The following is a 12,579-nucleotide window of genomic DNA, read 5'->3' as shown; positions in this document are numbered from 1 at the left end:
TAATCATGTTATTAACTACATACAATTATCCTGTCCTTCTAACTGTATTACTATTCCAATTTATAAAGCAAAAGCAAAAGCTCAGATTAGGAATGTTGCCCAGTAGCACCCAAATTGTAAAAGACAGAGTCGGTTTCCAAATTCACAACTAACAATAACACCTTGCTTGTAATTTTAACATCTACCTTAAGAGAGCGTGGTGTACTCTATAACTTATTTTTTAGGTACCAGACATCAAAACCATGTGGCTGTTACTGTTCTCTGCTTGGCTTTTATTCAGGTAAAATGCTAGGCCTTATTCACGTAAATAATTTTTCCTGGCACATCTTCTAAGAACCACTCAAGATTATGTTTGCCTGGATTGGTGTGATAAAGCCAGTAACAGAGCTACATATCCTTAGTTAAAACAACAACAACAACAACAACAACAACAACAAACAAAAAAACCTGTAAGGTTTTTTTTTAAAGTTCTTTAGGTAAACATGCCAAAATCAATTTGCTCAATTAATGGCAGGTACTGGCACTCTACCAGTCGACTGCTTCTAGTACGTGATAGCATCACCATCTCTGTCACAGTGGTTACTGCAATTGTCTGCACAGAGGTGAATATGGAGAAAACCAAAGTTCCCTATCACCTCTTGACCGCTAAACAAGTTCTCAAAAGCCTACAAAAGATTCTGGCAATCTGAAACAGGAGACCTGTGTGCAAAGCAGGTTAAATCCAGAACATACTCTCCTTGCTGTGATCTGAGGGCCACCTCCTTCCAGACCAGGGTTCATCCTCATGTCTTGGCCAAACGTAAAATACCTCTTTAGTGCCTTTCTTTTTCTTGCATCTTTGAACACTTGTGTAACTTTTACACAGACTGATGGGTATACGATAATAGCTGTTCTTCATGAAGAAAAAATAGAAGAAAAAAAAAAAGCCCTTGCAAACAACTGTTGATTCAAACATGTAGTTAGATAATATTTTTCAACATAGGTCATATAGATTAGGCTCTGTATTAGCATGAATGCTTAATTTTTTCAGTCACGATGTTAATGCTTATTTATACATTTCTCTTTCAGTGAAGCTCCCCTAATCAAAATGTAAAAGTAGCTAAATAGCTCTACCAAAAAATACCACCCAGAAATAAATATTGCTCTGGACCATTGTAGAACTTAGTTCTGGACTTCTTTAACTCTTTGTATTGGAGCATGAAAATGAAAGATGTAATTTTTATAGTCTTAAATGTTTATAGTATTATGCCTTTCCTTCAAGGAGATATAATAGCATCACTTGGCAATTCTTTACACTTAATAATCACCATTCTTAGAAAGTTTTTCATGCTTAATCAAAATTTAAGCCAATTTTCCCAAGAATATTCTTATATTGTCTTTAGATCCTATTTTCCCTAATATTTAATCTTAATATTTTGTTTCTTTTTTATGAAACTTTTTACAAGAACACAGAAACATAATGATTAAGTTTTGTTGCCTTGTAGAGATTCTGAAACTTGGGGTAGGATGGAGTAATTATAGATTCTAAGAGCCTACTCCCTACAATCTGATTCTAATTCAACAGGTCTGTATCTTAGGCTGGATTTTAGCAGTCTCTTCCCACCATTTGCTGGGTTTGGCATGCAGATGATCTTTTGTTCACTTTGAGAAACACTCATTAAAATCCGAATGGGTCAGAAAAATTTCTTTGGCATCCAGACCCCACTTTTTCCCCAACTTCTTTTTTTTTCATTCACTTGTTTTATTTTTTATTTTTTAAAATTTACATCCAAATTAGTTAGCATATAGTGCAATGATTTCAGGAGTAGACTCTTCAGTGCCCCTTACCAATGTAGCCCAACCTCTAACTCCATTTTTTACTTTTCTTCATCTTTCCATCCAACTCTGACATTTTCAGGTCCAGTTAGCACAGAATACATCTATACCTCAAAAACTATAGGCATTATATTTCTCTTCTGAGCTAATCCTATCTCTCCTCTTCTACCTGGAAAACTATCTACTTATACATCAAGGTTCAGAAACATATTACCCCCTTTATGAAGTTTCCTCTTCCCCCTTCTCTTCCGAATGCCTGTATCACTTTGTATGTATTTCTGTTAGAGTGATTATAATAATCTATTGTAGTTACTGTTTATAGGTCTGTTTTCCATGCTAATTCCATATTCATACACAGGTCAGTAAATAGCACATATCATTTACCCAATAAACATTTGTTGAATTATAATCTGATACTAGAACCACCTCTAGAGATACTACGAGGTCAGGGGAACAGTTGCCATCTTTGCAATTATTCTTTTGAGACAAACATAATTCTTATATCTCTAAATTCCTTTAATACTTTATATTGTTTAAATTTTACCTAAGTCCTGCTTGAACTTTTTTGGGAAAAATTATTTCTAAGAGAACCCAGAGTTTGATCACACTACTTCATCCTTCCCATATACACTAATTTCACCTTTGAAAGGTATTTTCTGAGATGGTATATTCTAGAAATTAATTTTTATGTCATGATAGGAAATTAAGAAACATTTTACTGGATGATACAAACTAAATCCTTAGAATCTGGGATAGGTGATAAAGCAATTCTACTCATGGAATTCCAGTCTATTAAAAAGGTCAAAGTAGGAACTTAGATGGCAAGAAATACAACAAACTGCTAAGTGATGCTAAGTATACACTGAAAGCCACCTATGAATCTACAGCAGCAGAGAAGTTTTCAAACATAAGTGTGCTTCTCTTGTCAATTTGGCACATCATGCCCAAATGAATAACCTCTTTCCAAGTGCATTGGGGAAGGAGGCTTACATAACAATGTGCAGTTTTAGTGTTTAAACCTGCTCAACACTGGCTGTCTGAGAGCAGTCTGACATAATTCCTGCTCAGTACACAGAGAACCTTCTGTTTGCTTTGGAAAATTGTCCTGCTTACATGGATTCTCCAGCTAGTGGGCATTTCCTCATGGCCATCCGACATTTCTAAATGATTCAATGGTAATATAATCCCTTTATCTAAAATGATAATCCTTTTCCACTTTTGTCAGAAAATCAGAATGCCTTAGTGCTAGAGTCACCTGTACCTAATTCCTCCCTTTTATTTAGTTCTCTTCCTCCGTTGTGGCTGTGAGTAATGATGTGACCTTTTGTGTAACTGACACGATGGCTGCCTAATTATATCTTAATAAATAATCTTTGCACTTCACTCACTTTCAGCCTCCTAAATTCTTCTAAACAGGTGTGTCATATATTGTAAAGTCAGCATATGATTAAGGGAAAAGGGGCTCAGGAAAAGTGTGGGGCTGGACTATAGGCAAACATTTTGATACATGGCTTTGATACTTGCCATATCTAAACACAAGACCTACTCTGCAAGATTTACAATTCCATGGTCTTGTCAACCTGAAATGCTTCCCTGCCCTCCTTACGTGCAACAACACAAATCTAAACCATTGTGTTCCAAATGACTTGAAGCCCTCAGCTTCTCACAAAAATTTCCCAGTGCAATCCAGTCTACCCAACACCACAGGGATATATCTTAGTTCTTAGACATGTTCTGTCTTCACCTCTAAGTTGACACTTGGCACGTATCTGGACACCCAAAAAGGTTGCACATTCCTCAAGAGCAGAAGCCAGGCCCCACATGTCTTTTATCCCCCATAACACATTAGTACCCACCAATTCCCTACTCATCAACCCTTCCCAACACTACAAAGGAATTCCCACAATACTGCAGAAGTATTTTTTTTTAATTTTATAGTCCCAATGATACCTAAATCTGTCCATTACATAGTAGATAAGGATTTTTTTTATCTCAAATAATCAGAACAACAAAATTATGGAGTTAGAAAAACAAATCAGTCTTCCAAACCAACACATAGCTAACGTCACAGGTTTGATATTGTCCATTTAAAAGAATGGGGCCCACTTGGTAACATTCCATCAAATATAGGGTACATTCTAAGACCAACTTTGGACTGAAATTTTCTTTTTGGTCTATACAATTATATGTCTCCTACAAAAACAATGTCTCATCAATGAATCAGTCTTTTTCCTGTAAGCAATTTCTTGAAAAATATATTATAAAACCATACAGTTTTAGAGCAGGGATACTTTAAGATATATCCCATAGATGACCTATCATCATTTTACAATGAGAAAATGGAGACCTAAATGATCTATGTAATTTTCTTGCAGTCACCTAATTAGTCAATGACAGAAATGGAACTATGACGCCAGTGTTGAGACCCTAAATTAATGCAATTACTGTTACACTTCATTGTTTTGTTTATAGCACAATATACAGTAGTATTTTTAAATTAGAGTTTTGATACATTCAAATGGATTTTAAAAATAATGAACACCACTATAAATGAAACATGCACATGAAGATAAACAAGTGCATGCATAATGCATTCCATGATAGACTCTCTGAATTTGCACAAGTGCACAACACAACTGTTCTTAACTCACGAAGTTTAAAGATGATTATATTCCAAGGGTTTGTAAAATATGAGCATTTCTTACCTGGCAGCTGTATGAGGGGTTGATAAAAGACATTAAACACTTGAGCTATGATTAGACATTATATTTTTCTGGCACCGAAGGTTTCCTCCTACCTGGGTTTGAGGGGATTAGCAGTTTTAAAGGAAGGTAGGCCAAAGACTTGAGAGGGATCACCCAACATATAAGACTTTGGCATTGTTACCCACATTGCAGTATTAAGTTGACTGTAGTTAATTATCAGCTAAGTATTCCTATTTGCTAGTTATGGCTCCATTTTTCCTTATTGTGCCTGAAATCCCTACTATTACAGTGACTTCTTTAAGTTAGAAAGCGTAGGTGGGAAAATCACTTGAGAAGTTGCCATGCTACTCTTCCCCAGGTAATGAAAAAAACAGTATTAACCTTAGTGCATTTGAGCTGTAAGGAATGCATAATTTGGCAGGGCAGGAGGGAGAGAGGGTCTTGGCATAACAGAAAAGCTAATGCTGAGAAAGGACTCCACCTTTCAAACTGCCTCCAATTTTCCAACACCAATATCCACACATAGTTAACTAGGGATGTATAATTTGAAAAAAAAAAAAATGAATGATACCCTCTTAATACATTTCCTAATACCCATGATCCACACAAAGAAGCTTTTATCCCACCCCATGAAAAAGCCTCACATTCTAATGGTCCAAACTGTTTTAAAAACACCCACCCCGATGCTTTTCAGCATCCCTTAAAGATTTAACCACCTCCATGAACTTATTTTGCCCTTTTATATAAAAGCTGGTATCTTGACAGTTTTAATAAGTACTCAGGAGAGAATAAGGAAAGTGGAGGAAAAATGCTCACTCCAGTTATCTTTTCTTTCTAAATACTAAGGCATACAAAAGAATTAATCAGCATATAGAAACCCAAAGGAAACAAAGAACAGTGACATTTCACAGCTCCTAACTATGAAGAGAACTTACAAAACAGCATCAGTGTTACGACATGCAACATCAACAAAAAAAGGTAGCAAATTTGGTAGTAACGCCTTGAAATGGCTTCACTCTTAATCTTGCAAGAGTGGGGACTCCTTTGTTTTCATAAATATTTTAGTCTTTGCATTAGAAAGTTTTCATTTGTTTACATCAAAACCAAGTTCATTAATTCTTTATGTATCAGTTTCTTCACAATTTTACCCCATAATTTTAGAAGAGCAGACTGATTCTCTGGGCCAACATCAATTAAGGATGTTTTATGACCCTGTAATCTTTCAAACAAAGAAGAATACACACTCTTAACTAGCCTTCCTTAAAGCTCACCAAAGGACTACAGAATGGGTTCATTCCACATATGCAATGACTTTCACTCCCAATGGGAAGAAAGACTAAGAAATAAAGGAATGAAATACCATTTTTCCTTCTCAAGTTTAGATCATGCTTGAAGAATGTATTTGTGCTATGTAATTCTTGACTCATACAAAGAATAAATAAATAGATCCTTTGCCCAAAGAATAAATAAATAGATCATTTGCCCAAATAGTAAGTAAAGAAGACTTGAGTGGTCGTATGTTTACTTCTTTGAAACCCCATCCACCTGCTTTCAAAATTAATGTTTACAATGAAACAGATTACATTAGAAAGCAAAGTTACTCACCATGGAGGAATCACTGCTTCCACTCCCGATCGGAGCTCCCTCAGCACAGGTTGGGAGGTGGGTAGAAAGTTGACTAGCCCTGCCCCCATCTATGACATCACAATCTACCTCATAAAAGGTAGTGAAAGTGCTCTGAACTCCTGTCTGATTTCCGAGAGATACAGAAAAGAGTGAGTGAGAGAGAGAGCAAGAGAAAAAAAAAAAAAACGTACCCTATTGGGAAGGGATTGGGGAAGTGGAAGAGGGAGGGGGTCATTGGGAGAAAGAGGCATATGAAGGAATTAGGTGCTGAAAGAGATATGGATGGGCATCTGTGATATTAAGCAGCCCAGCCATATGAATTCCTCATTGGCTCTCTTGAACAGATAAATGGACCATTTTGGAGAAGGAGGATGAAGAAGCACCCTGCCTTGTCAGGCATTGTAGGGGACAATCGTTGTGGGTTCAAAGGGGATGAATCCCCTATTTAAAGCATTGAAGATCACCAAGAGAGAAAGCAAGGGCTACAGCTCTTAAAGCTTGGAACAGTATGTGGGGAATCTCAGATGTCTTTCTTGGAAGTTCCATTGCCCTGCTGTGTGACCTTCATTAAGCCCTTGGCCTCTGCATGTGCAGCCAGTACATGATACTAAAAGGATACTTACCTCTTTCATTGGAATCACTGAAGAACTAATGAATTCATTGTTGCTACAACTGCAATTCTTTTTACTCTTCCTTTTTGTACCCAAGGAGGGGCTGTGTGACAGGCACATTTTAAAAGATAAGCCAATAACCAATGCCTATTTCTACTTCTTAAGATTTTACCTTCTGCATGAAATATTACTGACAATTTTGACCAGTTTTTCTCTGTGTAGTGAATATAACATATATATGTATATATGTAAAGGGGGTAAATAAAGCCCACCTTCAAAACTGGAGAAAAATCGAATGGGAAGATTTCCATAACCATAAGGTCCCTGCACTACCACTCTCAGAGGTCAAATTTAAGTTACCCAGTGATGTTAACTGACCAAATGTGTGTCACATGCACTAAAGGTATAGTCATATTGTTATCGCTTTGTTTAACATCTGAGTCCTTTGCGGGGGTGGGGGTGGGGGGGGTGGTGGTAAATTAGGCACTATGGGAGAATAATGTGGAGAACATTAAGGTATTTTTATTTTAAATGGAGATTTAGAAGTTAAAAAAACTATGAACTACTCAAAGTTGTTGAGTGGGTAATATGACAAAAGGAAGGAGTAGTTTCAAAGAGCAGGTAGGTTCTGAAACCATCCACATGGAAGCCAGATCTTCATTTGCCCAGTGCAATATATGAAAAGTGAAACTCACTATTCCCACAGAAAATATTTTAGTAAAAGATTCAAAATTATAGTTTACAGTTCATGGCATCATAAATGGGTAAAGCCCAAAGCATGTTTCTGTGTGTAGATAACCAATATTCATGATTAAAAATTTTTCCTTATGTTTTAAGCCAATATAATTCCATTTTTAATCCTGCCATTTCTAGATCATGAAATATGTAAGTGTATTAATGATCACAATTTAAAAATTAAGCAGGGGACCTGGGTGGCTCAGTCGGTTGGGCATCCGACTTCGGCTTAGGTCATGATATCATGGTCCGTGAGTTCGAGCCCCGCGTTGGGCTCTGTGCTGACAGCTCAGAGCCTGGAGCCTGCTTCAGATTCTGTGTCTCCCTCTCTCTGTGACCCTCCCCCATTCATGCTGTCTCTCTCTGTCTCAAAAATAAACATATTTTTTTTTAATTAAGCAAAACTGGTAGATTAGGGAGCATTTTGAAACATAGATGCTACTAAATTCAAACTGATAATGGATTTGGCAACATTACTCCCATATTTTACTTCGAAATAAATGTTAGAGGCATTTAAATAATTTCTTCAGAAAATTAAATACAATAGAAAAAAATATCTGGCATTAATGAAAAAATGGAATTTTTCTAGTATTTGATGTTTTCTGTACTTATTAGAGAAAGCAGTGATATCCTGCTTGTTTTCCTTCTTGTATTATTGTATTTCTATTTTCAGTAATTCTAAATCTAAATTCAGCTTCTATATTCAACAGCTTTATTGTGTGAGTTTTCACAATTAATGGCCCTATGAAGTTTTCTTTTCTTCCTATTTTTACTCATTGGATCATTGACTAGTTGGCTTATCCTTGCTTTTTTATGCTTTATGATGATCCCATTTGTTTAGAAATTAGGCATCTCCTGATTTTCCCATTATAGGGAACGTGCTATTCATTTATCTTTATTTTTCAGTTTCAAAAATGATTATTATGTATTAGAAGCTTATTTGTGTCATCTCACCTTTCATACAAAATTTAAAGGTCGTTATTATAAGATTACTGATTGCAATTGTTCATTCTTCCAAGAAACACCTTAACAATATTACTACACAACAAAAAAGGTATATATCTGCCAATGTTAATATATCAGAATAAAAATGGAGTTAAACACTTTTTAACTATTGAAAGAAAACAAGTTAGACTTATAATTTGTTGATGTTTCTTATTATCTATTGCTTATTTGGAAATGGAGCATGACTTCAGGAACCCAATGCAAAACTAGGCTGCATCAAAAGGATGCAGAGTGGTGAACTGTGCTGACTTTTTTAGGTGATTTAGTATGATTGATTACAATAATGTCTTTAGTTATGAGATTAGTTTAAGAAAAACCAAAATGAACTTTCTTTGACACAGAATGCAATGCCAGGATCAGATAATTTCCAATTCTTCTTAGGATTTAGCCACTTGACATTGTTTATGAACACTGTCACTACAATTATGGATTTGATGCATACTCTCTATGACATCACATAAATGGATGAGTTAGCCTTTCAAGACAAGATATGAAATGATTGTAAGATTTGAGTCAAGAAACTCCATTACTGAAGTCATGGTTATAATTTTATTCTGATCAAAGAGACGTAGGATTGGTTTCGTCTGTTGAAAAAAGGCCTATTTGTGTAACTTAGTGCAAAAGATCAAGAAAAGTCAGGTGGGATAATTTGTGTACTCCAAAAGAATAATCAAAAGGTGTCTTTATAAAGTAATTCATTGTGTAAGATATGATCAGGCAGTCGGCATGCAATCTGACCAAAATGTTATTATTAAAGAGAAATATCTCAGCAATAGAGAATCTAAACAATTTTGATAGCAATGGATTTTAATCAGGAGTTCCTAGATAAAGAGATTCTGTTCTGAGTTTGTTTTATGATAGTGTCTCACATACATAGCCTTGGGCTTAAAAGAGTATATGGTTCTTAGAAGATGATGCTGCCTGGAACTTCTCCAGGAACTTCTCTCAGTTGAGAAATAGATTTGCAAAAGGAAATGGATGAAAGACGTCAAGATACAGATTGTGCAGATTTGACAGAAGATCTAGTCAGAGTTCCACTCAAGTTCATTATCAGCAAGGCATCTGCACAGATGAAGGTATTCAGAGAAAAGCAATAATGTAAGATGTAGTATTGATGATGAAAGAAAAGATTACAGTCCAAATTAAGTAAGATTGCCTTCAAGAAAATTGGATTAGGATGAAATATTTGAAATATATTTATTGCCCAGAAAGAAAATGACTGTTGAAGATAGAGTAAGACAATATGTTCCGAAGCAGTAAAAGAAATCTAAACTAAGAAAACTACACACTGCCCATCCAGAAGTCTTTCCTATTTGTAAGATACATGGGCCATAACATGGCACATATTTCTCTCCTAAGGGCTGTGATAAAAGCTATATTTTATAAATCATTTAAATTAAGCTGGAGAAAGCATTTGACAAAATCTGTAGGGACAGAATGCAGAAGATAGTAAGTTAAACATGCTTTTATTTCTAGAATATAGTAAACCAAGAACAACAGTGAATACACAGAGATAGCCATCAACACACACCCTGCTATTCTTGCTGAGAATGCTAAACAGTAAGATGAGAAACTAAATGGAAAAAAAGAAAACCCAATGGATTACACAATCTAACAAAAGCACAATGGACAGAAAACCTTATCCTTTTTCATGGAAATTATTTCCTATTAGAGAGAAAGGACTTTGAATATCCTCACCCTACAGATATTTAACACTGTGCCTTTTTAGTTGGAGCACCATAGAAATGTTGTTCAACAAATCAGAAAATGTACTATGTGAAAAGGAAATACAACTCATTGAAGCTCGGATTGTTGGTTTGTCATTAGAACTTAGGAACAACATACAGAAACACTAACCTTTTTCTAGAAAAATATGGTTGTCAAAAAATTTCATCACATCCAATACCAAACATAAAATCTTGTCTCAGTTTATCTATAGAGTCTCTTAATTTGCTTTAGTTTGAGTCATCTGAGGTAATTGAAAATGGTGCAAAATCAGTAAGATCCCCAGATAATATCTAGTGTATGATTTTAATATTTATCTTCTATTTATGTGTATATTCTTGTATCAATTTATTCACATTTTAGCTTCTTTTTCTTCCAACTGCCTCAGTATCCAGGAATTCTTGAGGTATATCCAAGTAGGAATAAGAAAAAAACAAAAACATCACAATGGATTTAGGTAACTAATTCAAAATAATGTATTTCTTGACTAGAGCTGACATATCCAAGTGTACACAGGAAAACCAGAAAGCATACACTAAATTACAGATACTATTTCAAACATAAAGGTATTCTACCCCACACTGTAGCTTCCCATAATAACTTGGTTCAACTTAAGGGAACAGATATTTTCTGGATTTGTTCTCACATATTGACAACTAGTTAAAAATGAGGAGACAGCTCCTAAGACACTAGACATTATTTAAAATATATTAATAAACAACATCTAACAATGAAATCAATGATAACAACTAGCATCTCAAAATTAGAATAGGTCTCATGGGAAAATGTTATAAACCAGCACGGCTTAAATAGGTTTGCCTGTGTCTCACAGATATCAAAAGATGCAAAATTAATGTCCCTCATCCAGGTACCTGCCATATGTCTAATTTCCAAGTTTTCACAAAATATTGCTAGTCGTTGGCTGCCAAATAATGCTCTGAATATGAACTGAGATCCAAAACATTAACTAGGAATAGATTAAGGTGTGGATCACTTGCCTTCTTTTTGATTAGAGGCTTTCAAAACTTGAATAGCTTTAAAACCTAAAGAAATGGAAGTTCACTGACTGAATGACAAGTAATGGCACTGACATTTCTGAGGCAGAGACATTCTTCTTAAAGCCACTAGCCACTTCTCCTCTGACGAGCAATAATGAATGCCCTCAGACCAAAGTATAAATGCCTCAGAGTACAGGTTCAGGTGATGCACTCAAATTAATCCATTGAGTAGATCCAAGTTAGGTCAACCCATGCTTCCAGCTCTGGTAAAGAGTTATTTGCTTGGTTCGTGTTCCAATTTTGCCACAGGAGAGTCTGTTTTCTCACTTTAAAATGAGAGCATTAGAATATAAAGTCTGTTTCTATGCATAAAACAAATCAGTTTAATTTCATCAGTGAAAAAACTGATTTTTTTCAATGCATAGAATTGATCAAATTGATAGGTTTAGGGCCACTGTCACTAAATATGTAACTAAAGAGCTTCTTTAACAGAGCAATACACCATCCTCCTTTGCACAAAGACTATTTAAATTCAGGGAGACACCTATACAGGTATGGTATACTGGACTCAAAACTTGTTATGATGCCTGGCACCCAAGGAAATTTTTACTTATAACATTCCTCATTTCCCATTTCTTCCACATGTAATACCTTGAGTTTGTCAAATGTCACCTTTATAACACTGGGAGAAAGAATCTGCACTGAAAAATCACTTAAGGGTTATTTTTCTCTGAAGGTTTGCATAATTTAGGTTGTACAAAATCAATGGCCATGTACACTGATATAAATGTAACAGAGGAAGACTTAATGCAGGAATCAAAACTTAAAAATGGTTATAGTTTTACTGTCATAACAGATTGAGAAGGTTAGGTTTTTCAGAGAAAGATTGAATTATTCAGCAACCCATCTTAGTAGTAAAGTATATGCAAAGAACTATGGCCATTCTGCCAATGATAAGTACTTGTTTAATTTTCTTAGTGTTACAGAGTATTTCCACCATCTTTCCATCCAGATTTATAATCTAAAGTTTGTTTTAATCTTACTGTCTCTAGATCTGGCCTCTCCTACTGTTGCATAGTTCAGGAAAGTCTGTTAAGCCCAAATACTTAATGGCCTACCCTCTGAAAAATCTGGAGAAAATTCTTTGTAACTGCAGTTAATTTCCTGAACACATACCCTTTTGTTCAAGTGAAGCAGAGAAATGTATTTCAAATCCAAATTGAAATAGCAATTTAGATTTGTTTCCATTACTACTACACTCTGATCAGTGGAGATCAAGAATTGACAATAAACAGAATCAGAATATATATATAAAAAACTCTTTCCCCAAAAAAGTGTTGCTTAAAGTACAAGGTTACA

At 35.2% G+C, this 12,579-nt stretch overlaps 1 protein-coding gene across 5 annotated transcripts in view; it reads right to left on the bottom strand.

Moving 5' to 3' along the window:
• CTNNA2 (catenin alpha 2) overlaps positions 1 to 12,579 on the bottom strand; it is a 1,099,255-nt gene that overhangs the window by 25,499 nt on the left and 1,061,177 nt on the right. For 3 of the 5 annotated variants that reach the window (XM_019443126.2, XM_019443134.2, XM_053890877.1), the window contains one exon: positions 6,126 to 6,269. The exons of the other annotated variants lie outside the window; for them this stretch is intronic. In XM_019443126.2, the coding sequence (XP_019298671.1) occupies positions 6,126 to 6,269 (144 nt within the window). The remainder of the gene's footprint in view (positions 1 to 6,125; positions 6,270 to 12,579) is intronic. 5 annotated transcript variants of the gene reach the window in all.

The sequence above is a fragment of the Panthera pardus genome, unplaced genomic scaffold, assembly GCF_024362965.1.
Source record: "Panthera pardus isolate Hobbes unplaced genomic scaffold, ASM2436296v1 HiC_scaffold_25, whole genome shotgun sequence".
In the NCBI taxonomy this organism is placed as follows: Eukaryota; Metazoa; Chordata; class Mammalia; order Carnivora; family Felidae; genus Panthera; species Panthera pardus.
Note: the sequence above shows the minus strand (reverse complement) of the source record. Positions and strands in the feature narration are given on the sequence as shown.